This window comes from Hippichthys cyanospilos, chromosome 18 (assembly GCF_059441005.1).
Source record: "Hippichthys cyanospilos isolate Australia breed blue-spotted pipefish chromosome 18, RoL_Hcya_1.0, whole genome shotgun sequence".
Lineage (NCBI taxonomy): Eukaryota > Metazoa > Chordata > Actinopteri > Syngnathiformes > Syngnathidae > Hippichthys > Hippichthys cyanospilos.
Window position 1 is genome coordinate 470,758 of NC_142386.1, and position 23,291 is coordinate 494,048.

At 50.4% G+C, this 23,291-nt stretch overlaps 1 protein-coding gene and 1 long non-coding RNA gene across 3 annotated transcripts; one reads left to right on the forward strand and one right to left on the reverse strand.

Moving 5' to 3' along the window:
- Positions 1 to 1,515: 1,515 nt before the first annotated feature.
- On the reverse strand, positions 1,516 to 3,059 carry LOC148408270 (uncharacterized). Its single transcript, XR_015868661.1, has 3 exons — positions 1,955 to 3,059; positions 1,708 to 1,849; positions 1,516 to 1,615 (listed from the first exon to the last, which is right to left on the reverse strand). It is a non-coding gene; the product is annotated as an uncharacterized LOC148408270 (long non-coding RNA).
- Positions 2,382 to 22,522, forward strand: atp2a3 (ATPase sarcoplasmic/endoplasmic reticulum Ca2+ transporting 3). Of its 2 annotated transcripts, XM_088441715.1 has the most exons (21): positions 2,382 to 2,526; positions 7,991 to 8,008; positions 8,284 to 8,366; positions 9,368 to 9,472; positions 10,104 to 10,242; positions 12,150 to 12,230; positions 12,311 to 12,396; positions 12,721 to 13,185; positions 15,006 to 15,094; positions 15,239 to 15,341; positions 15,954 to 16,085; positions 16,449 to 16,565; positions 16,650 to 16,868; positions 17,003 to 17,338; positions 17,535 to 17,755; positions 17,850 to 18,052; positions 18,421 to 18,506; positions 18,593 to 18,726; positions 19,177 to 19,294; positions 19,705 to 19,822; positions 20,773 to 22,522. In XM_088441715.1, exons 1-21 carry the CDS (start codon positions 2,409 to 2,411, stop codon positions 20,814 to 20,816), a joined length of 3,015 nt encoding a protein of 1,004 aa, XP_088297841.1. In that variant the 5' UTR covers positions 2,382 to 2,408; the 3' UTR covers positions 20,817 to 22,522. The 2 variants fall into 2 exon arrangements, with proteins under 2 accessions (XP_088297841.1, XP_088297842.1); XM_088441716.1 differs by lacking the exon at positions 10,104 to 10,242 and having other exon boundaries at positions 2,472 to 2,526; positions 8,284 to 9,472.
- The last annotated feature ends 769 nt before the right edge of the window (positions 22,523 to 23,291 follow it).

The window sequence follows — 23,291 nt, forward strand, 5'->3', positions numbered from 1 at the left end:
GCGGCGGGCGCGGCGTATGGAAAGTCCTCATGTTTTGACAATGGTTGCGATACTTTAGCCTCCTAGTGATTTTTGGATACTTTTCCTTTGATATCACGTCAAAAGCGTTTTGGAATGAATGGAATTTGGAGGAGTAAAAGAACTGGTCAAAGTTTTGCTTTTGGAGGTGCGCGAGGACCGCAGTGATGCAGCAAAGCCCTGGAGAAGAGCCTCTGCCCACATTGCGGTCTTGAAATAAAAACACTGCCCTGATTTCATGGCACGGCAAAGGCTCGAGATTGGCACACATGCAAGCGGAAGGCAATTTGCCTGCCTGGCCTACATGCAAAGGACGCTCGACGTTGCGCTCCAACGGGGCCGTTGAAAACGTACTCAAAAAGAAGCGAGGACGTTACCAAGCTTTTTTTTTCGTCCGGGTTCGGCGTGCCCGTGCATTTGAATGCACGACCCGCCGTTGTGTTGGTGATGCGGAAGAACATGATGTCTTTTTTTTTTTTTTTTTAAACTGAGGCTAAGGCTCATTTCCCCTACATGCAGACGAAAGCTACAAAAAAGTAGCGTGGAAAATGTGGAACCGGTGCGGGGACTCGCACGGTCCCCCTAGCGCACAGTACCAGAGGAAGTGGGCCAAGACCTTTAGGTCGGTGTGTTCTTTTGGTTCGAGTTAGCGCCAGAGGGCTTCTTTCAAACGTGTCTGGGAGGACCCGTGCAAAGGTCGTGACCAAAGAACTGAGAGAAAGCCCAATTCATCAGCGTGCGCGACTACTGTGAATATTTGCCGTGACGCGAGAAAAGACATCCTTCTTGGGAGTAAGACCCTCACACGTGCATGAACTCCCACGGCACCTCCCCTGCAACTGTTTAATAATGTAAGATTTGGACGCGGATACGCTTTTTGTCCCCTCCCGGCTGTGAGGCGGGACAGAATTTGAAGGCCTTGCTTTTTTTCTACTTGGTAAGCAAAGGTCCAACAGAAGGCCCGTTTCTGTGTGTCCTATAGTAACCTCACGCGAAGTGTTGGAAAGTAAATACGTCGTGTTCCGTTCCCCGGGGCAAGCTTGCCGTCAGCGAATGAATAGGCAAATTTCGGTTGTGCCCCCCCCACCCCCGAAAAATGAAGGCAGGTTGTTGCACTTGAGCTTATAGTCAATTCAAACTAAAACGGCTGCGTTGCGGAGTCATTGTTAGGCGTTTTACATAATGTCACGGTGCAATTTTCCAGGAAGTAAACTCACAGGTCCCCAGGCCGTAGTAAATGACATGCAAAATCAACTTGGAGTGTACACTGAGCTTACTCTGCACACATTGCTAACTAGAAAAAAAAAAAAAAAAAGTCATTAGTCACGAACCCCACTCTGATATTTCGGTAGACCAGACAACTTCACAGTTTTGTGACTTTTTAACCCGTTCGCTACCAGCCCAGTTAAATTGCAATTTGGACATGTATCTTTCTGTATGAGACCAAGCCTCTTCATTTGAGTTCACTTCACGAGCAGGCGTTCATATTGTTTTTTTTTTTTTTTAATATCTTTTGTCATATTGGAACTAGCCAGTGAATGCTAGTGGGCGCAGAAGCAGCAGCAGTGTCGTTAGCGGCTAGCTAGCTGTGCCACGTCTGCAAAAACAACGTGATTAGCTTGCTTTTTAAAATCTAATTCTTTAAAAAAAAAAAAAAAAGCGTACCCTAAGAGCGAGCCGTGGGCTTACGTGAACTTTCTAGATTGGAGGCTAAAGTTGGGAGGTGCTGGTACGCCGTACCACTGAATTCCAGGTGCATCCCGGCCGAATATTTGACACCTCAAGGTTTTGTTGCTCATATTTACTGGAGCTCTTATGTGGTTCTTCTTTTCTGCAGGCGATAGTTACATTGTACATAGCAGCAGATAATTTTGCCATCTACCGGAGAACCCCATGACACAAGAAGTATACAAAACGGAAAAGATTGTATTTTCACCTGCGTCTGTTTCGTTCCTGCGCTCCAACGCGTGTGACGTCACGAGGAGCAACTTGTGTTGGTCACGTGCCGCGTTGGGAGGAAGTCCCCGCGGCAGCTGGCCCGAGTGCGCCGTCATCCAGGTACGCGCAGCCAATAGGCGCGCGGGAGGGAGCGCGCGACAGATGAGAGGCGGCGCGCGCGCGCGCGCGGCGGCGGCGGCGGCGGCGGCAGCAGCAGCAAAACACCTTCGCGTGCTCATGAGGTCGGCGGCAGGCGAGCACTTGCAGCAGAGCAGCGCAGCGCAGAGCAGCGCGCGTCGCGTCTCGTTCACAGCCGGCCGGCTCTTCGCTCTTGGCTCTTCGCTCTTGGCTCTTCGCTCTTGGCTCTTCGGCCTTCGGCCAGGTGGTCTCGGCGTCCGACCGCGGAAATCCGAGCCGGCGCCTCGTCAGCTCGTCGTCTAAGCGCCGCCGAGATGGAAAACGCGCACAGTAAACCGGCCGCGGAAGTTTTACACTTCTTCGGCGTGAATGAAAACACCGGCTTGACTCAGGAGCAAGTCAGAGCGCAATTGGACAAATACGGGCCCAACGGTGAGTACTTTCACTTCTTTTCCTCCTCGCGGACGAAAGACTCGATCGGAACCTGCAAAAATCCATCGACGTTCGATGTCCGACTTGATACTAGCTCCTTCCTTCCTTCCTTCCTTTCTTTCGGTTCAAATTGCGATCGTAATAGGGTGGCGTCGATTCGAAATCGTTCGGAAATCGTTGAAGCATCTCTCCTCAAACGTGGAACAAGACGAGCCAACGCATACAGCGGCACATTACACGCCGAGCACTCGTTCAAAAGAATGCGAAAAATCCACAAACAGATCAATGCACACACCCGCTCGCACTAACTCTCACTACGCACGCATTTGAATGAACCCCGCATCGACGCACCCGCACGATCTACACAAATGGGCTCAGTCCAATAGGAGAGGAAGGCTTGGTGAAAAAGCACATTTCTACAGCGGAGTGAGAAAAGGATGACAAACCGAGTCCGCCCGCCTGTCCATCTTCCTCGCTGTTTTCCAGGAAATTCAATGTTTTCAACCGCCAAACTGACGACTACGCTGCCGAAGTTTGCAGAGTTCAAAACTTTTATTCAATTCAATTAGTAAAACCAGCACGGTCAGAAACGTACAAATATTGGTTTTGCTTGAACACGTGACACGAGTTAATAGAGCGGGTAGCAAATAATAAATGTATCCAAACAAACTGTGCTTTGTATCTAAATGAACATTTTCCAACGCCTTTTTTGATTTGCGGAATGTTTGTGATACTTGCCTCAAAACTTGAAGAAGTAAACGGAGTCGAGTATTTCTTCAAACGGGACGATTTGAGTAGACTTTCTTTGTTTTTATCGCCCGGCCAATTAGCCTTCAAGGATGCAGTCGGCCGCATAAAATAACTCCTGCTAAACTGGTCGTACGTCAGTCAGATCCGGTCTCTAAGTAAGCAAAAGAAAGGAGCCGCCGGCCGTCCTTCTGCGTACACGCGCCGCGTACGCACGCACGCACGCATCCCGGCCGGCTCGGCACCAGGAAGCGCTTTCCCCCGCTCCGATTGGGAGACGGGGCGCTGACGCCGATCAAAGGCAAAAGCTCGATCGACCTGTTTTCGCTTTGAGCGCTCGTTTCTTCAAAATGGCCCGGATACGAGTCGCGCGATAAGATGGAGTAAGTCCGGGCGGGAAGCCCCCTCCGTCCAGGGAAATGGCCCCCAAATGCTGGCAAAGCTCCCGTTTAACACAGCTGATCGCCCGACATCAAAGCGCCCGTCTTTTTGGCCCGCGCCACGCCGAGTCTGACGTTTTCGCAAAAAAGGTGTCAAAAGCTGCCTGGATATAAATGGCTCTTCCCTTCGACGAAACGGTCGACCCTACGAGTACGGCCGCCACACGTGTCGTTTTCGATGGGGCGCATTGGCTCTCAATGTTTATTCGCGACGAGAGCAGTGCAACTTGTATGTAATGATGAGTCAAAAAGCCTCGTGAATCGCTCGAGCAACAGGAGTTGGACGCTTTTCCACGGGACTAGCATTCGTCCTTGCACAAACAGCGCCATCTAGAGGAGTGCAAAAGTTCTTCATGAGGCTTCGTTTTCCCCATCGTTATAATAGTTAAACATGAGAATGAAATCCGGCGGCGTACGATGTTGCGCTGACACGACTTCCCCTTTCGGGGTTCAAGGTTAGACGCCGTTACGTAGCCGTATACCTTTTGGTCACCATCCTGAAATTCCTTTTTGCGTCCTTTTGTGGACTTCCCGCTCCAATGTGTGCAGCCCCGCCTTCGGCATGCGCATGTGCGGCCGGCTGCCGTATAGCGAGCGCCATATTGTGCAAGTCAAACACTCGGCCTTTTGTTTGCCGCTTTACACCCAGGCGCTGATGACTTCATGGAAAAAGCGACGTCTCGCCGCAGATAGCGTCGCTTTTCGCTTTTAGCTGTCAACTTCCTGTGCGTGCCCGCGCGCGCGCGAGGTCGTTTAGATAAAAGCTAGTGCAAGGGGATACCCGTTTCCCCCTTTTTTTTTTATTGTAGTTTCTCTAAGGCAAAGCGGTCTTGCGTATACTTGTTCTGTTGGCAGCTTCAGTCGATGTTATTCTCGCGCGACGCACGGCGGGCTTCTCCTCCCCGTCTCGCGCCGACTTTCTACTTGACCGCGCGGCGTGCTGTTTATTTGGGTGGCGTCGTAAAAGGCCCGGCGTTGACACAAGCACGTTAAGTCGCAAAACACACAAAAGGGAAACAAATAGGCCTTGAATGTTTTTGGGAACGTCATGAAAAAGCGCATCATTCCATCCGTCCTGCCCATCACGAACAAAGGTAAAAATGAACGGCGGACGTCGATACCCGTCAACGGCAGTGAACGGGTTCATTTTGGAGCAAACTTTTCTCCCTGCTTATGATCAGTAACCCGAAAAAACACGCTCGCAGAATAGGCCCCAAAAGCTGTAAACATTCTGTGGTTGATATGGCGTGTGCTTTTTGTCATCCGCAGTAGTATATTCCAGTTTGAGGTTTCTCAAAGTGACAAGCAGATTTCCTTGTTACGTTGCGCTGCCCAGAAATGATAAGCGCTTGATGACGCATCATTTCATTCGCCGACGACAGGAGAGGACGGAAGGCGCCGAGTATTTGCACAAAGCCTCACCGATGCCATACGAGGAAAAGAAATAGGAGTTTCATCTTATCTTAATGCAACACTGTTGCTATACAGTATTGTGATAATTATGTAATCGTGTAGGAACATTAGCAACATTTTCCATTCACCTTTTGTTAATGTGTTTCAGAGCTTTTTTTTTTTTTTTTCTCAGTGGGATCATTATGAGGGCTAATGTATGTCGGAAGCCATCATACATTAGCTATTAGGGCGGTTGGCGTTATGATATTTATAGATGTGTTGTACATTCCCACCGATGATTGGCTGCAAAGGTTTCCTGAAGATACTTCCTCCCGCCCACAAATGAGCTTCCTTCAAAGCTGCAAAAGCGGTTGTCGCCTGAGACGACAGGCAACCAAAGCAAACGGGGAGACCCGTGAGGCTTTGCCATTTTATTATTGAATGGCATTAACCCGTCTTGGTCTGATTTGGCCAGGTAGCACCCGAAATTGTTTGGCCCACGGGCTCCCTCTATAGTCTTTTGTCATCATTTAAAAAAAAAAAAATCTCAAATTGACACAATGTTTATAAACTAATTCCATCAATGTTTTTCACTCGTGTAATTAGTGCATTAAGAAAAAATGTTAGCTTTCAGTGCCATAATTCTCATCTTTTAAATGAGTACTAAATAACGAAATTGAGTTTTTCTTTTTTATGAAGGGTGGCTGACCCCCTTGACTGACGCTTACCTAATACAAGGCAGTTGAACACCGTAGTGCCAACTGTGACCATGGGATGGCAGTGTTTTCGCACTTACAACGCAGCTATTACCTACAACCGAAGAACGGAAGTCGGTCTTTCATATGGCGGCGCCCTTAGTTACGCATTTCCGATATTCCGAGCGAAGAGGTACGGGCCCCCGAGAGGTTTCCTTTTCCGGTAACGCTCGGCACCGAAAGCCACGGTGGAAATGTACACCAAACTGTCGGCGGAGCGTTTATTTGGTTTCCGCTCATCTGCGGACGTCTTTGTCAGCCCGCCGACGGATGCGCGGAGAGGGTCAAAGCGCCGCGGCGATGAAACGACGTGAAGCGGCGAAAGAAATAAGTCGGCTTTCCGGCTTTTCCTCCCGCGCTCCCTCGCCGTTGCTGGCGACGCTCCCCGGGAAGCGTTTGCGCGTTTGCTCGGCGTTGGCCGCGCTTGTGCCGCGCGTAGACGCGCCCTTTTTTCTTCGTCGTCCGGGCCCGTCGGGAGGAGGCCGTCGGGGAATGTGACCGGGCAAGCCTTTTGGCTTTGACGCCGACTGCGAGGGAATCCTGGGCTTCGGGGGCGCGCCGGGGAAAGCCGTTCCCCCTCCCGCCGTCTCGTCTTTCCGCCCAGTCCGTCTTTTGTCTCCCGCCATCATTAACTTCATTGCAAAGAAATATTTGTCCACAAAAAGAATCTGTTCCCAAAAATAAAGAAGAAGCAGAGAAAAGCCAAATGTTGTATCATATTTTAGCTTTAGCAGAAAAACACTGACTGTGCTGGCAATCAAACGTGTTTTAAATCTATTATCCTTAGATTGCGTAATCTCCCTTCCCCCCCCCATATTTTTTCTTATCTTCTAAAGCTGAATATGAGTAATTTGTCCCTTTTTTCATAATTGGAAACGATCCCAAAGGTGTAATAGCCCTTTCTCTTTCTCCCTTGCCGTCCTTCCAACAATGCGGACGGCCGATAGATAGGAGGAGGAGGCGGTCCGAAGGCCGACCTCGACTTACTTTAAAGTGGACTCAGCCAACCGGGTTGACGTTTCCCCCGGCCTTCTTTAGAGCCCAATCGGGACCGTGTCCTTGCGGTCCATCTTTCGCGGACCGGCTCCCGGCTGGTGTTCAGTTTCACTCTCCGCAATCACTTAAAACATGATTGCCCTTCAAAGCGGCTAATATGGTGTCACGAGAGGCAAAGCGGAGCCAAAGGCTATTTTGGGAAGATGGTCTTGTTCTCTGACATCATTCTGGCATCGCGGTTTTCAATCTTCCAAATTGTGTTAAGAATCGTCGGAAAACAAGCTTAAAATGTCTTTCGGGAGGGGAATTTTGAGCGCGCGCGTGGTTTTCAAGTGCCAAAGTCGGGTCCATTACGGGGGCCTTTAAGTTTTGTTTGTCTTTCCGCTTGCGCGGAGCGCAAAGCGAGCGACCGCCAGAATCCAGTTTTTGGAGGGCGGCCGAGGCCGAGGGCCGAGAGCCGAGGGGCGCGCTCCAAGCCTTTTCCCCGCGCGGTCGCCGTTCGCGATGGAGTAGCGACGTCCGCTGCAGAAAGGCGCCGCTTCTTTCCGTCGCGCCGCTTAGGGTGGGCGCGCTCTGCGTCTTGCTTCTTTTCCCACGAGATCACGTGGAATCTTCCGCTAGATTGGTCCGCAGTCAAGACCGTTTTGTTTCTTTGCGTTGGCCCCGACCGAGTGGGTTCGCAAGTCGTAAACAAAAGTCGTCATTTTGCAGAGCGGGCGCTTCTCTGCCGGGCGACTGGCGTTTTCATCGAGAGTTCGCGGTGGGGCTGTGGGATTTTGTGGCAAACTTGCAAATGAGCTCCAACTTAACGAGCAGAATGCGAAAGTTCCTCCTTAGCGGCGCGCGGCATTTCGTACAAGAGAAAAGCAACCCTGAAATTGGCTGGAATTGACCCGTTGTGTTTCTGTATTGTTTTCTCCCATAAACGTTCTCCTTTTGACCCGACTCTCTTTCGAGCGAAGAGAGAGTTCCGCGGGCGCAGTGGGAAACGATCGAGGGAGCCGGTCGTCTTAAGCCGGGGCCGATGCCTCGTTAACTTCCGAAGGCCGTCCCAACCGTTTCTCCTTTTCTCTCTCCCCCTCCGCTCCGACCTCTTGACTTCCTCCTCCGACCGTTGTGACGGGACGTCTCCAGAGCTCCCCGCCGAAGAAGGTAAATATTGATTTTTCCAGCCGGGCCTCTATCCTCCCCCCTTGCACCATTAAATGTCCGGAGCCATTTGTTTTGTGGAGAGCGGGGGATTAAGCGGGCGGCCCCGCCCCGCCCCGCCCCGCCCCGCCGCTAAATGCGGATGACGATTGTTGTTATTAATTCTGCCGCCTGTACAGTAGGTGTTGGGGAAACCACGTTACGCGTGCTTTCCACGCGTCGCTCTTCTCGACTTTGACTCCCTCCAGACAACCCATTTGTGCGCGCGTGCGTTCCAGGAAAGTCCCTGTGGGAACTGGTGTTGGAGCAGTTTGAAAACCTCCTGGTCAGGATCCTGCTTCTGGCCGCCTGCGTCTCCTTTGTAAGTAGCGTAGCGTGCGGCGGCGGCGCGCCTTCCTTCCGAAAGAACGCTCGGGACGGCGGGCCGCCATTTCGTCTTCTTGTCATCGGGGAGGAGCCGCTGGGCCGCGATTTCGTCTTCTTGTCATCGGGGAGGAGCCGCTGGGCCGCGATTTCGTCTTCTTGTCATCGGGGAGGAGCCGCTGGGCCGCGATTTCGTCTTCTTGTCATCGGGGAGGAGCCGCTGGGCCGCGATTTCGTCTTCTTGTCATCGGGGAGGAGCCGCTCTTCTGTTTTGGCGCGAATGTGCTTTCCGTCGACGCCTTTGAAAACACAGCTCCGCCTGGAAAGCGCTCAAAGTGTCACCCCGCTTTGAGAGGCGGGGACGGGGAATGGTCCGTTACGAGCGCCTCGCCGGCGTTTTGGAATTTTGCTCTTTCTGAAAGCGGGGGAAAATGGCTCCAAAAATGTCCGCGACACAATACGCCCTCTGTAACGGCCCCCGGGGCGGGCGGGCGGGCGCGGCTCGGAAAGCTCGTTTTTCCTCGAGCGCCGTCGGAAGAAGTTTCCCCCGTTAACGCGGAAGAGCTGAAAGCGCCTCGCGTTTACGGAACGAGTCGCTTTGTATGGCGGATGGCGCGTTTTCGGACGGTCGGTCGGCCGTATAAAGCGCCGCCGTAACGATAGAGCGCGGGGCCTAAAACATCAAAAAATCGCCGGGACCTTTTCGGCCTTGTCGAATCTTTTTCTGCCCGGTGAAAAAGAATTCCAAACGCGGAAAACCAAATCGCGCGTTCCCCCTTAATTATGAACCTACTTTTATAAATACTGTACTGCAAACGCACTACTTTTCTCCTCATCCTCCAAAGTTGCCCCCATAAATTTTGATTGACGGGACCTAAGCTTTTTCGGATATGTCCGGGAACGGATCCCGACGAAAGGCTTCGCTCGCCTTAACGTCTCCGGGCTTAAATACGCAGCGTATATACCGTACCGTGCGTAGCGTGGCGTTTGTCCGTCCAGGTGTTGGCTTTGTTGGAGGAAGGCCAGGAGACGCTCACCGCCTTCGTGGAGCCGCTCGTCATCCTCCTTATCCTGGTCGCCAATGCCGTCATCGGCGTCTGGCAGGTGAGATGCCGTCCCCCCTTCTGTCGAGCTTGAATGACGGCCAGAGAATTTGCCTTTCGTCCACCAGCCGCGAATGCGTTCAAAAGTGCAAGTCAACGCGTTAAATGGATGCGTCGGAACAATGCGGGCTTCCTAGCCATCCGTCAAAGCTGACATATCAAAAAGTGCAAAGGAAGAAATCATGCGGGGTGGATTCACGCCACTGACAATAAATCTCACTTATATTTAAAATACATCAACCGTTTTAGTGCTTGGTCTGCCCTTGAATCAAAATTGAATCATAATAATGATTGTTTATTAAAAATATTATATTAATATTATATATTAAAAAAATCAAATAATGTCCACAACCTTTTTATTTAATGTGTTCTTTGAAATAATTGGCCCATTTTGCCAGCGGGCGCTTATGGCAGACCCTCGTTCCCATAAAATGCAAGTTGAGATGACTATATGTCTGCAAATACGGTCATGCTGTACCGCCCCCCCCCCCCCAAAAAATGTACGAGCAGATCCTACCGAGTGAAAAAGTCATCGGCGAGTCCCGAAAGCGCTCCGTGCGAAAAGTTTTCATTCGAGTACGCGACAAAGGAATGGACTTGACCGTTCCGATGCTCTTTTGTTTCTTCGGCAGGAACGAAATGCCGAGAACGCTATCGAGGCGCTTAAAGAGTACGAACCCGAGATGGGTAAGGTGTACCGCATGAACCGCGGGGCCGTGCAGAGGATCAAAGCCAGGGACATGGTTCCGGGAGACATCGTGGAGGTGGCGGGTGAGCCCGGCCGCGAGAAGCCTCCGTTATCCTTCCCCGGGGCTTCCGCGCGTTCTCCCGCGGCCTTCGGCGCCCGTTCGCCAGTCTGGAAACCTCACGGCTCCGCCGGATGACGTAACGCTCTTTTCCCGCGGGTTTGCAGGTGCCGGGGCCGCGGCCCGGTCGCGCACGTACCAACGCTCTTCCCCGGCGTCCAACTTTCCGCAGCTTTCCGCTCGCCTCCGCTTTCCATCCTCTCAGTCTGACCGCCTGGGCGTTTGTCGGGATCTGCACTGGTCCCCCGCTACAAAGCGGCCCCCTCTAAAAATAGCTTTTAGGTCACCCCTTAGGCTTCCTGCTTTGGGGAAGCGCAGTCCTGAAAATTTCAGCCTTCAATCCTGTTGAAAGAAGACTATTTACCCTCGTCTTATGCTTTTACTTTGAAAAACAACGACCGGCGTTTTTCACCATTTTATGACGGAGCGAAGCGGCGACCGAATCGTGAAAAAAAGCCTTTCCCGCAACGTCGAAAGGAAAGAGCCGTGCCGATCCAAACGCGCGCCCAAAAAATGGATTCATTCAATTAGTTAGCAATGAGTCGAGTATACGCGTGTGGCTCCCTTTTGATTGTTTTCCGACCGTGTAAGTCGACGGTCCTTTGGAATTTGGGCTAGTCGCGGCCGGCCGGCGTGTTCCTCCGTACGCGCACTCAACAAGACCGGCAGACAAGCCGGCGCAGGTCGCCAAGCGTCAAAACTCCTCCGCTCCATCCCCGGCTACCGCCGCCGCTACTTTCGCGCGACCTCATCGTCATGGCAACTAGCTCTGTAAATATCATTTGCTTAATGAATCCAAATTAAGCAGATGCACTCTTTAGAGAGGTGTTAATTTTGCTATGTTTATTTTTGTGAGAGTCGTTGCTTCTCTCTGGGTCGAGTCCCGAACTCAAATGTGGAGAATCGTAGTACGGATGTCCCATAGTGCTACTTGAAATCGACACCGGTACGGTTAGTCGCTGTTGAACGTAAAATAAACGGGAGATTTGGGAAAAGGGCGGCAAGAGAAGAGAAAATCGAATCAATATATTTACTCCGGGTTCCGCCCCCGCAGCGTACTCGTAGGTCATTTGGCCGGCGTTTTGCGTTTTGCTCCTCCACTGGAACTTTCCTTCGGGCTTCTAACGGACCGACTGACTGACTGCGGCGCTCTCGGCGTCAGGACCGCGTGAGGGTTTACACAAGACCCGAGGAGATGGAAACCGGTTTCTCCCCGCGCCGTGTGGCATTTCCTCTGCCAATTTATTATGCGGGAGGCAGATTCTGACCGTCCGCCCGTGGCAAAAGCAGAGGGCCAACTGATTTGTTTTCAAAAGACCCTCCGCTTCACTGAGACCCACAGGAACCCTCTTCGAATCTCACGCAGCCGCTAAAGTGCCCTCACGAACCTCCGTTTGAGCCGCCGCCGCGCGGCACGCGCTCCCGACGTTTGTAAATAATAGCCTTCGGATCGCGTGGTGACAAAGGGAGGCCCGTTGCAAAAACGGCAAGTCCGGCGGAGGGATCGGAAAGGCGGGCCTTCGCTCTCCTCCCCTCGGCCAAGCTGAAGCCCGCGGCCGTCTCCCGCGCAAACGCGCCGCGCCCGCCGCCCCGTCTCAGTCTCCCGCACTCTGGCTCGGCTTTTTCGTTTAGGCCTCCGGAGCGGATCTTCTGACGGCTCGATGAAGTCATCGTCGCCGCCCGTGCCCACGCCTTCTAAAAAAAAAAACTAATAGTCTGGCACAAACAAGGCGAGGAGCAGCCTTTTCAAAGTATCACGAACACAAATGAATTCTTCGACGACGCAAACTTTATGCGGAAACCGTTGACTTTGATTACGCCCCGTTAAGCGCGACATAAAACACTTTTGTTTTGTTCTTGTCTTGGTTTCAGTCGGAGACAAAGTTCCAGCTGACATCAGGTTGACAACTATAAAGTCCACCACCTTGCGAGTGGACCAATCCATCCTCACAGGTACTTTTGAAATTCCCAATTGTAAAAACAAATATATGAATAATTCCCGTTTCAATTCAAACGTTTATTGCCGTGCGCAGGGGAGTCCGTGTCCATCATCAAACACGCCGACCCAGTTCCCGACCCCAGAGCCGTCAATCAAGACAAGAAAAACATGTTGTTTTCTGTGAGCATTTTTTCTTATAGTAAAGATGCGTACTGCAGTAGTTCAAGTGGCAAGTTCGTTTTTAGTTACCTCGTCCGGCCGGCCGGCCGGCATGCGGGAAACCTTCACCGCGCGTGTCTTTGTTTTTTTCTTTTTAAATTGAAAAGAAAAAAAAAATCCGTGGGGACTTACAAAAGTGGAAGTAAGTGGAACAGGTCAGTATTCCATCCGGGATGTTGCCAAATGCCCCAAAATATGCACGTTTGTCAAGCGCGTTCCCGACCGACGGATGGAATGAAATAGGGACTGGACGTTTTTGTCAAAATGTTGTCCGATTTTGCTCAGGGCACCAACGTCGCCGCCGGTCGGGCCATCGGCGTGGTGGTGGCGACGGGCGCGGCCACGGAAATCGGCAAAATCCGCAATCAGATGGCGTCCACCGAGCAAGACAGGACGCCGCTGCAGCAGAAGTTGGACGAGTTTGGCGAGCAGCTCTCCAAGGTCATCTCCCTCATCTGCGCGGCCGTGTGGCTCATCAACATCGGCCACTTCGGCGACCCCGTCCACGGCGGCTCCTGGGCGCGGGGGGCCATCTACTACTTCAAGATAGCGGTGGCGCTGGCCGTGGCCGCCATCCCCGAAGGCCTCCCGGCCGTCATCACCACCTGCCTGGCGCTCGGGACCCGCCGCATGGCCAAGAAGAACGCCGTCGTGCGGAGCCTGCCCTCGGTGGAGACCCTCGGCTGCACCTCCGTCATCTGCTCCGACAAGACGGGGACCCTCACCACCAATCAAATGTCCGTCTGCAGGGTAAGTGGCCGCGCGACCCGGCACCGGTCCGTGCGCCGGCCGTTTCCCGGGCCTTGAATACAAACCGCCTCATTTTCAGTCGAAAAATGGCTTTGCAAAGGTTGCAGTCGTCAATTCTTTCACCATATAAAGAATCTTCCGCTGTAAAATGGCCAAATAACCCGACTTTAAGCCGGTCGCGCACGAGCCAGCGACGCGAAGTTGGCGTTCGAGCGGACGCGTGGTCCGCGGCCCATCCGACAAATGCTTTTCCCGTCTGGCAATGTCTTTTGTGCGCGATTAGCGCGCAGCTTCAGGGAGTTCCCTCAAACGGCGAGCTCACTCCTACGCGCTCGCCGCAGGCGCGGGAAGACTTAGCTCAGCTGACGTTGGCAAATATTGAGCTAAAGGCCCCCGCTCCCCACCCCAAGAGCGGCGGCCTTCGGGAATAACTCCCATTCCAAACAACGCGGCTGCCGGAGACTTCCCTCCTAAGATGCTTGCGCTCTTATCGAGCAAAATATTACAAGTGCCGCGCAAGTGATGGAATTGCGCAATATAAGATCCGTGTGATGCAATTTGAGTTTCACAACACTGTCAACTGCAACTACAATGAACATCTTGTTGCATGAGCGCGTGGCCGCCACTTAAATCTCTCAAAGTTTTATGATACCCTCAAGGATGATGTTATTTCACCCGGTAGTCAGTCGATCTGCTACGAGGGATTCTTTGTGGAGATCTACGTATTAGCGCGGAAGGACTTTGAAAAATGATCTCGTTCCATGCTTTGCCTAAATATTGTACACTTGCTTATGGCGCCTCCCCTCTTGCCATAAATAAGATTAATATTATTTTTCTTGAAAATTGGCGTCCATTTTACAGCATTCATACAGGTGAAAGGTTTGCCCGAGCCAGGGGTGTCAAACACACGGCCCGCAAATGGGTTTTATCACGATGAATCAAGCGATATTAACATTGAAAACGTCAAATCAAGCGCTGCCGCCAGGGGGCAATGTTTCTCACGTTTGCGCGGCCAAAGCATCTTATTTCCTCACCCGGATATATTATTTACCAGTGTGAAATGGCCTGGAGTTTCTCACCCGTTTCCTAATTTTTACAGTGCTAGCTGTCAATCGTGACCCATTGTGAACAATTCGATTGGCGAAAATTGAAATCCATTCAGTTTGAAATGAGGTTTTGACTGCTAATTGATTAAGATTTGCTTCGGAGTAAATAACGTGCTCGGCTTCATTCTCCTCATTGCTTTGCCCTCAACAAGCAAGTTAGAAAATTGGATGGCTAAATCCAATCTTGCGCTACTGCCACTGAGTCACACAGATCACACTGTGCCTTGTTACCGTGGAGACCGCAGGAGATCAGATCATGAGAAAAAAGCGGATGAAGGAACAATCGTGTGATATTTCTCACTCGCTGCTTTGCGTGCACTCTTGTGTCTTTTTGGCCAAAGTCCCCAAATAGCCGGCGGCCGATTTGCCGGAAGCTTACGGGGCTCCTGCCAATTTCTCCAGCCCTCCGCACACCGTCCGCGCCTGGAGCTTTTAGTTGACCCTACACAATAATAATGACTACACAGGTGCTTCACAGGACGTGGTTGCAATGGGTATGAACTTTTTCATCGTTACATTTAAGTCGCCCCCCCAGCTCATAAAAAAATGATCAACTCTGAATGGGGGGGGGGGGGGTGACTCACTGAAGGCTAAATTGTCTTTGCCATGCCACGTCATTGAAGTTTTTCAAACAAATTAGCATGCATTTGTGTGTCATATTCAAAGCGAAAGGACTTGTTTTGCAAATGACTTTCTTTTTTTCCCCTTCTCCAGATGTTCGTCGTGGACAAAGTGCAGAATTCCAGCTGCACACTGCACGAATTCTCAATAACGGGATCGACGTATGCACCTGAAGGGCAGATGTAAGTTTGAAATCTAGGCGCGCGTGTTGGTCACCCCATCCGTAACTTGGCTCGGGCAAACGGCGCGGCCCGACTCGGCCTTCCGCACGCCTATTTCACCCGTGTCGTTTTTCTTTTTTCGCGCCGCGGCGTGTTTTCCCCCAGCCTGAAAGGCGAGCGGCCGGTCCAGTGCGGAGACTATGATGGACTTTTGGAGTTGGCCACCGTGTGTTCCATGTGCAACGACTCGTCATTGGACTACAACGAGGTGGTTCAAAACACGCGCTGGCGCTAAATGTGCAACAGTTCTCTCGCCGTCCGGCCGCGGCCGCGTTGTGTACTTCTGCTCCGATTTGATCCCGATCTCCATGAAGAAAAGTCGCGATGGCTTTTCCCGCCTCTCGGCGTATCTTGGCAAGCGCCGCGGAGACCGCGAGTTCAGTCGCACGGATCCTCTCGGGCCCGGCCGTTTGCCGAGCCGCGTTTCCTTCCGCCGGCCCTTTAAGCGCCGGAGGGGAAGCGGGAGCTTTATTGCTTTGCGCCGTCACGCCAACAAACGAGCGGCCGTTAGCGTGTCCTCGCCCCTACTTCGCTTTTCGGCACCTCAAAAAGAGACTCGATCGGATGACTCACCACCGGTGTGAAAATCCTATTTATATCTATCTATATGTATGTGGTTTTTTTCCCTTAAAATTTAGGCTAAGGAAGTATTAAATGAGTTAATGAAAAAAATAATCATTTAAATACCAGGTTGAGTCCCCTTTTTACTCGGGCGAAGAATTAAAGCTTATTAACCCATTCATTCCCGAAGACGTATTTATAAATTGTTTCTCGGTCCGTACGTTCCATCATCACGCGTCATTTTGTCATCTTTTGTCAGGCCAAAGGTGTTTATGAGAAAGTGGGGGAAGCCACAGAGACGGCTCTTACAACCCTGGTGGAGAAGATGAACGTGTTCAAAACGGACCTTTCCGGACTCAGCAAGGTGGAGCGTGCTGGGGCCTGCAACTCGGTGAGCTTCGAGATTTGGGCTTTTGAGTGGACAATTTGGACATGGCCAAATTGTCAATAACAGACTAGATAAAGGTGAACGCGGTCTATAAACTGCACAATGATGAACGTTTAGCTTCATTTGAGTGCGAAACGCGTTTTCCCACACGCGGCTTACAAGTGTTTCTGGTCATTCTGTGACTGCGGCGCTAGCACTTAGGCAAAAGAGAACCTATTTGAAAGTGCCTTTTCAAAATCATCGGGGTAGAGTAGAGCGACCTCGAAGGACATCTAGTGGTTGAAGCGGGCCAATGCAGAGTACAACAGCAGCGCCGAGACGAGAATAGGCGTTAAAGATTTGTTGTTGGGTTTTTTTCTCCTTCAGGTGATCAGGCAGCTGATGAAAAAGGAATTCACCTTGGAGTTCTCTCGTGATCGCAAGTCCATGTCGGTCTACTGCACACCGGTCAAGCCGGGCTCTCAGAGCAAGATGTTTATCAAGGCGCGGGAGAATGTCGCAGGATTTGCAAGCTTTGGCTTGGCTTGTGTTTAGTCTTTATTTAATGCCCCCCGCCCCCCCCAACAGGGTGCTCCAGAGAGCGTGATTGAGCGATGCCAGTACTTGCGCGTGGGAAGCGGGAAGGTGGCGCTGACGACAGCCTTGCGCGAGCAGCTCATGTCCAAGGTCCGCGACTGGGGGACGGGGAGGGACACCCTGCGCTGCCTGGCGCTGGCCACCCGTGATAACCCGCCGCGCAAAGACCACATGGACTTGGAGAATCCCAGCAAGTTTGCGGACTACGAGGTAACCTGTTGTGGAAAGCGCTCAAAACACGGCCGACTTTTTGATTTCTGCGAAATCGGTAATGACAAGAACATTTCGAGTCGCGATAGCAGAGACGGACGGATGGTAAGCCTCGCGCGGCGCTTGTCCTTCAGCTCGGCCTCACGTTCGTCGGCTGCGTGGGGATGCTGGACCCGCCCAGGAGCGAGGTCGCGGGCTCGGTGAAGCTCTGCAACGAGGCGGGCATTCGCGTCATCATGATCACGGGGGACAACAAAGGCACGGCCGTGGCCATCTGCCGGCGCGTGGGCATCTTCGGCGAGGAGGAGGACGCGGAAGGAAAGGCCTTCACCGGCCGCGAGTTTGACGACCTCTCCCCGGAGGGCCAGAAAGAGGCCGTGAAACGCGCGCGGTGTTTCGCCCGCGTGGAGCCCGCTCACAAGTCCAAGATTGTCGGCTACCTGCAGTCCTTTCGGGAGATCACGGCCATGGTGAGGACGCGCGAGCTTGACTTTGGTGATTTCGAGAGTTGTCAAAACACGGCTTTGGCGTAGCCGGGCGCAGGGGTGGGCGGGAAGTCCGATGGAGTCGGTCCGTTTGTCGCGGCACGGAAAAATGAAAACGGGCAAAATCGCGAAATGAAACCTCATCCCAAACGACGACACCTTTTCCCAACGGCGGCCACAGACCGGGGACGGCGTGAACGACGCCCCGGCCCTGAAGAAAGCCGAGATCGGCATCGCGATGGGCTCGGGCACGGCGGTGGCCAAATCGGCCTCGGAGATGGTGCTGTCCGACGACAACTTCTCCACCATCGTGTCGGCCGTGGAGGAGGGCCGGGCCATTTACAACAACATGAAGCAGTTCATCCGATACCTGATCTCGTCCAACGTCGGTGAAGTGGTGTGGTGAGGAAGAGGCCGCCGCCCCCCGCGCCGCCGCCGCCCCCCGCGCCGCAACCCCCCCGCGCCGCAGCCCTCACGTGTCGGCGCTCCTCCGCAGCATCTTCCTGACGGCTATTCTGGGTCTCCCCGAGGCTCTGATCCCGGTCCAGTTGCTGTGGGTCAACCTGGTGACCGACGGGCTGCCCGCCACCGCCCTGGGCTTCAACCCCCCCGACTTGGACATCATGGATAAACCTCCGCGGAATCCCGAAGAAGCGCTCATTTCGGGATGGCTCTTCTTCCGCTACCTGGCCGTCGGAGGTACCCGCTCCGGCGCGCTTTTCCTTCTCGCGTTTCTATCCCCGAACTGGATTTTCGAGCCCAAAGCCATTGACCCTTTCAGTACTTCACCTACAGTAGTCGATTACTTCTTTCCTTTTACTTCCTAGAACGCTAGTGCTTTTCGTACCTACAGTCATTTCTTCATTTACTGGCGATGCACCTGAAGCAACGACTCCACAATTCCACTTACTCCAATTAGCTACTTACAGTACGACGGGTTTTTGGGATGTAAACTATACCTGAAATAGTTTTAGGTACTTTAGTACCTAAAATGCTTTTAGAAGCTCAAGTAAGTGATGGCTTTAGTACTTCTTTAATGACTTTCTTTGTATTTTTTGATGTCTTAGGCTACGTGGGTCTCGGGACAGTGAGCGCAGCCACGTGGTGGTACCTGTTTGACGAGGAAGGCCCGCAAGTGTCCTTCTATCAGCTGGTGAGTTGAAATGCTCAAGGTGGGCTCGGGTATCTCACGGGACATCGCCCGCGTCCGTCCGTCCGTCCGTCCGTCTGCCTCCGCAGAGACACTTCATGCAGTGCGGCGAGGACAACCCCGTATTTGAGGGGATAGATTGCCGGGTGTTTGAATCCCGCTACCCCACCACCATGGCCCTGTCTGTGCTGGTCACCATCGAAATGTTCAACGCGCTCAACAGGTCAGTGGACGTCTCGGTGAAACGTCGCGCGGCGGCACCCCTTTGACATCTCCGCCGGAGGGAGAAGCGCGTCATTTTGGCGCCGGAACAACACGCCCGGAAAACGACCTTCAAAAACGACTCCGAGAAGCTTTGATGACGTGTTGCAGAAGCTCAGTAGTTCCGCATGATAATAAGGACCGCGTTTTGCTTTCGCCGCTCCCCGTAGAAACGAGCGCTATTGTCTTTTTTCCAAAAAAGAACAAGATTTTGGAAAAGGGAGGTGAAAATAGGCTGTTAGGTATTTCATCTGTAAGCATGTGTTTTTATTGCAAAATCTCCACTCCGCCATTGCATCGAACGGCCGGTAACGGCGACGTTCAGCGTGACGAAATCAAACCTTTTAGCCGTGCGCGTCGAGCCGTCAGCGTGTTCCGATGTTGTGATCCATGCCACTTTCTCCTCCCGCAGTTTGTCCGAGAACCAGTCCCTTCTCCGAATGCCTCCCTGGGTCAATATTTGGTTACTGGGAGCTATGGTTCTTTCTCTCTCCCTGCACTTCTTAATCCTTCATGTTGAACCCATGCCAGTGAGTACGCTGACTCCCTCCTCCCCGTTTACTGTGTATCTATCTAGTGTTCTTGGATTCAAGATAAACACGAGCGCAGTATGTAGGCATCGGTCTATGAACTATGCCAAGGAGTCAAATAGCAGCCCGAGTGCTTCACGGAGCTCCGTTGGCCCGCCGGCCGCTCCCGAAAGGTTGACGCGTCGACCTTTGCATGCAGGAACGCACACCGTGACATCTTTATACGCCGCAAACACGGCGTTCTCGGACTTTTATCTCCTGTACCTTTGTCCCAATCGCGAGTGAAAATGGCCCCGTTCTTTTGCGTAGCGTTTACAGTCGACAGCTTTTTTTCATTGCGGTAGCTCTGTCTATGGCCGGATCCTTTTTTCAGACGGCTATCTAACTTTTCAATGGTTTTTCTCATTCAGCTGATCTTCCAAGTCACCCCTCTGCGTTGGTCTCAGTGGACGGTGGTCCTGAAAATTTCAATTCCCGTCATTCTCCTGGATGAGGCGCTAAAATGCATTTCCAGGAATTATCTTGAAGGTAGTTCCAAACTTTCTTTTGGTTCCCGCTGACTTGATTCGATCGTGAGATGGCCGAGCCTTTCTGAAAGCCGTTTACTTTTCCTGTGATGACCTTCAACCCTCTTGTTCTGTTTGTTGATGAGGAGCGGCCATAATGAGCCCGGCTGGCCTCATTGCGTATCTTCCGAATCCAATGTTGTCTTTACACCGCTCGCTGCCTTATGTTCGCAAAATTGTCTTGAATTAACCAGATGTTTCATAAATCGTTTCATTTCGGGATTAAATCACTCGATGTTTGATTGAATGTCGTTCATTTATTAAATGTTTAGTTAAATTAAGGTTTAATCAATGATAAAATGAATGCATCAAACACCGCAGCAGTGGACCCGAAAATAATTAGTGAAATACGGAAAATATATATGCTGTGTGTGTGTGTGTTTTACATATAATCCATAGTTTATTTCATTCCACAATCAATTCATGAATTAATGACAAATTGGTTTCAATAATGAAACATTTATTGAATTGCCGAAACGTGTCATTTAATTAATGAAACATTTCATGAATTAATGACAAATGGATTAGAACATGAATCAAACATTTACTGTAGCTCATTAATTTTGGCACTTTCTCACTTAAAAGTGGGCTTTGCCCCTCTAGGGCTGACAGCTGCTAGAAATACAAATGGGTGCTTGCTTATACGTGACTAACATTGCGTTGCATCGACTAACTTTCGAGGTGCACGGCATAACATTAGAATTCAATCCAGTTCCTTCTTTGCACCGACTATCCTTTTTTTTCTCTCTCTCTTCCTCTGCATCTCTTATGCAACCCAAATTCTTCTCTTCCCTTCTACGGAAAGGTCCAACTGTCCAAGTACCTCTTTACTAACCCCAATAGAACCGTTTGAGAAATTGTCTTTAAATTAGATGAATTAGATTCCCCCCCCCCCCTCTCTCTCTCTGGCAGGTGATGACGAGAGGAAGTACCGGAGGAGATGGCGGCAGAATTAAGTTGTCTCCCCCAAACACACTTGGACACGGGCCTTCCTCCTTCAATCGACGTCATTCACCATCACTACGCGGTCAAGGGGCAAAAGAAGACAGCTTTGGCTTGAGTGTCAGTGAGTGAATGATTTTTTTTTTTTTTTTTTTTTTGCTTTTGTCCAACAGTCCAGTCCAGTGCAAACTTATGAGCGTGACAATGCGGGGAAGGTGGCCCGACTGGCCTGTTGAAATTGCTGATCGGTTGCTTTTGTTGATCGCGTCACTGTACGGAACTAGCGAAGCTGCGCCCGCGCCCGCGCCCGCGCCTGCGTGCGCGTCATCTGGCAGTACTGCCCGACTTTCTGCAAATCACGTTTCTTCTTCAAGTAGTGCGATGCCGTGATTTCAAAGCATTCTTCCATCTTCGGAGCGCACGCTCTGAAAACAGTTGGGTGACAAATAACCCGATTGTGGGTCAAAAAAAGGCTTGACCCAATATTTGGCTTCATTTGTTTTGCTCGTTTTGTACCAGACAAGCTAAAAAATGAGCTCGCTTTGTTTGAAACAAGTCTGAAAGTTGGGTCAAACCCACCTAAATATTTTCGCCCAATCATTGGGTTATTTTTTGGACCCAAATATTATTTTTTGGAGTGTGATTGCACTAGTTGCGCTAGGACTGCGGTGAGCTCGCCGCTTCCGTCGCTGCTTTATTGCAGCCCGTCTTTGACAAAGGAAAAGCAATCAAATGTGTTTCAGTCGGCATTTTTTAAATGTATTGTGTGCGTGTAGCTTTTTCTGCAGTTGTTTTTTTTTCACTCCTTCCATGTTCTCAGTCTCTTAGGGTAATGTTTTACATAATGAAATAATAATATATTTGACTGAATGAACACACGGGGGTCGAGTGTTTTTTTGTTTTTTTTTAACTTTTATTTTAACTCTTGATTATTTGTTTCTCGTCAGGTGGTTGGCTTTTCTTTTAACTATTGCTTGCCGAACCTTTCACGCGATGGACTAAAACGAGTTGCTAAATTCAGTGAACATGTTACATCTCTTTAAAAAAAAATTGCAACACCAAGAAAGGCAAGTTTGTGCCCCTGTATGTTTATTTACTACTGAATCCTCAGTTCTGTATTTGTGATTGCATGGAATCGTATTACTGTACTAATAATTTATACAGTAAATAGATGGGGGGGAGTGCTATCGTCAAACGAGTTTTCTGTTTTTCTTTGTCGCGTGTTTTTTTGCAGACTAGACGGATATTCCTTTTTCTCATTTTTGATTTTGACTTTCGGGGATTTGCTTGTGACTTTTGGTATTCGAAAAGACACGGCGTGAGAATCGTTATGCTGTGAAATGCTAACGACAAGTATGATTTGCGGTGCGAATACGTTGAAGAATTTGCGTGAACTGCGGTTTTCGCTGAGCAAGCAGCAGTAATGGATTCTGGGCAATGAAGTCCTATGACTGGATAGAGCGAAGGCTTGGGTGTGAAAGCAGGTTCTTGAGACTCGTGCTTCACCGACCATCTCTGCCGACCTTGTTTTTCGATCATAATGGAGGCAGATTTTCCAAGTAACGGTTTCAATAAAGAGATCAACAACAACAAAAAGTCTCTCGAACCTGACTTCAACCTGAAAAAACAAACGGATTGTCCATATTGCCTTGTCACTGTTGAATGTGGATACAATTTTATAAATAACAGATGTGGAAATAAAGATTGTTTATCTAATTCATTTTGAGCTTCTGTTGTGTTTACTTTTACAAGTAATTAAAGTTTTTCTTTAACCGGATGTTTGATACAAATCACCCGCCTCACTAGATCGTGCGTAAATACAAATAGAAATGAAATTTGTACGCAAGGTGCGAAAATTCCGCTTTTTCACAACTATCAATTACATCGCAAATTCATTTATGGATGACACAGTTTCGTTCTTTCGAAATATTTTCTTTACTAAAGGGAAAAAAAATCCATTTCAGAATGGTTTGAGCCACACAGACATTCTGGCACACACACACACACACAAAATGCAGTTAAAGCTCTCAAGAGCGTTTTTTTCATCTGATCTTAGAGAACACTTTACGTTGATAGTTTGTGAACAATTGTTTATATTTTTCCCTAAATTCTCGAGAGACCATTAACCATCGAAAAAAAGGTTAAGAAGCACTGACAAGCTATTTTACCAGGCCAGACAAGTTAGACAGATATTAATGTAAGACTGAGTGTATTGGTTTTATGGAATACTGTATATTGAATGTTGTGTTGTGGCTGCTCTGACGCTATCCGGCCGCTAGATGTCCCTAGTGTGGCTATTTTATAACGTTTTAATGTGAAGTCACCAATCGCCATGTACGTAACGTAAATCAAGTGTAATGTATCATGCAAATGTAATATAACCATACTTTTTTTTTAATTCCTATCAAATCCAAACGTTCTATCACTCGTAGAACAAAATGACATGGACTGAACTGATATGACCGGCAGGGGATAATATGAGACCAGTA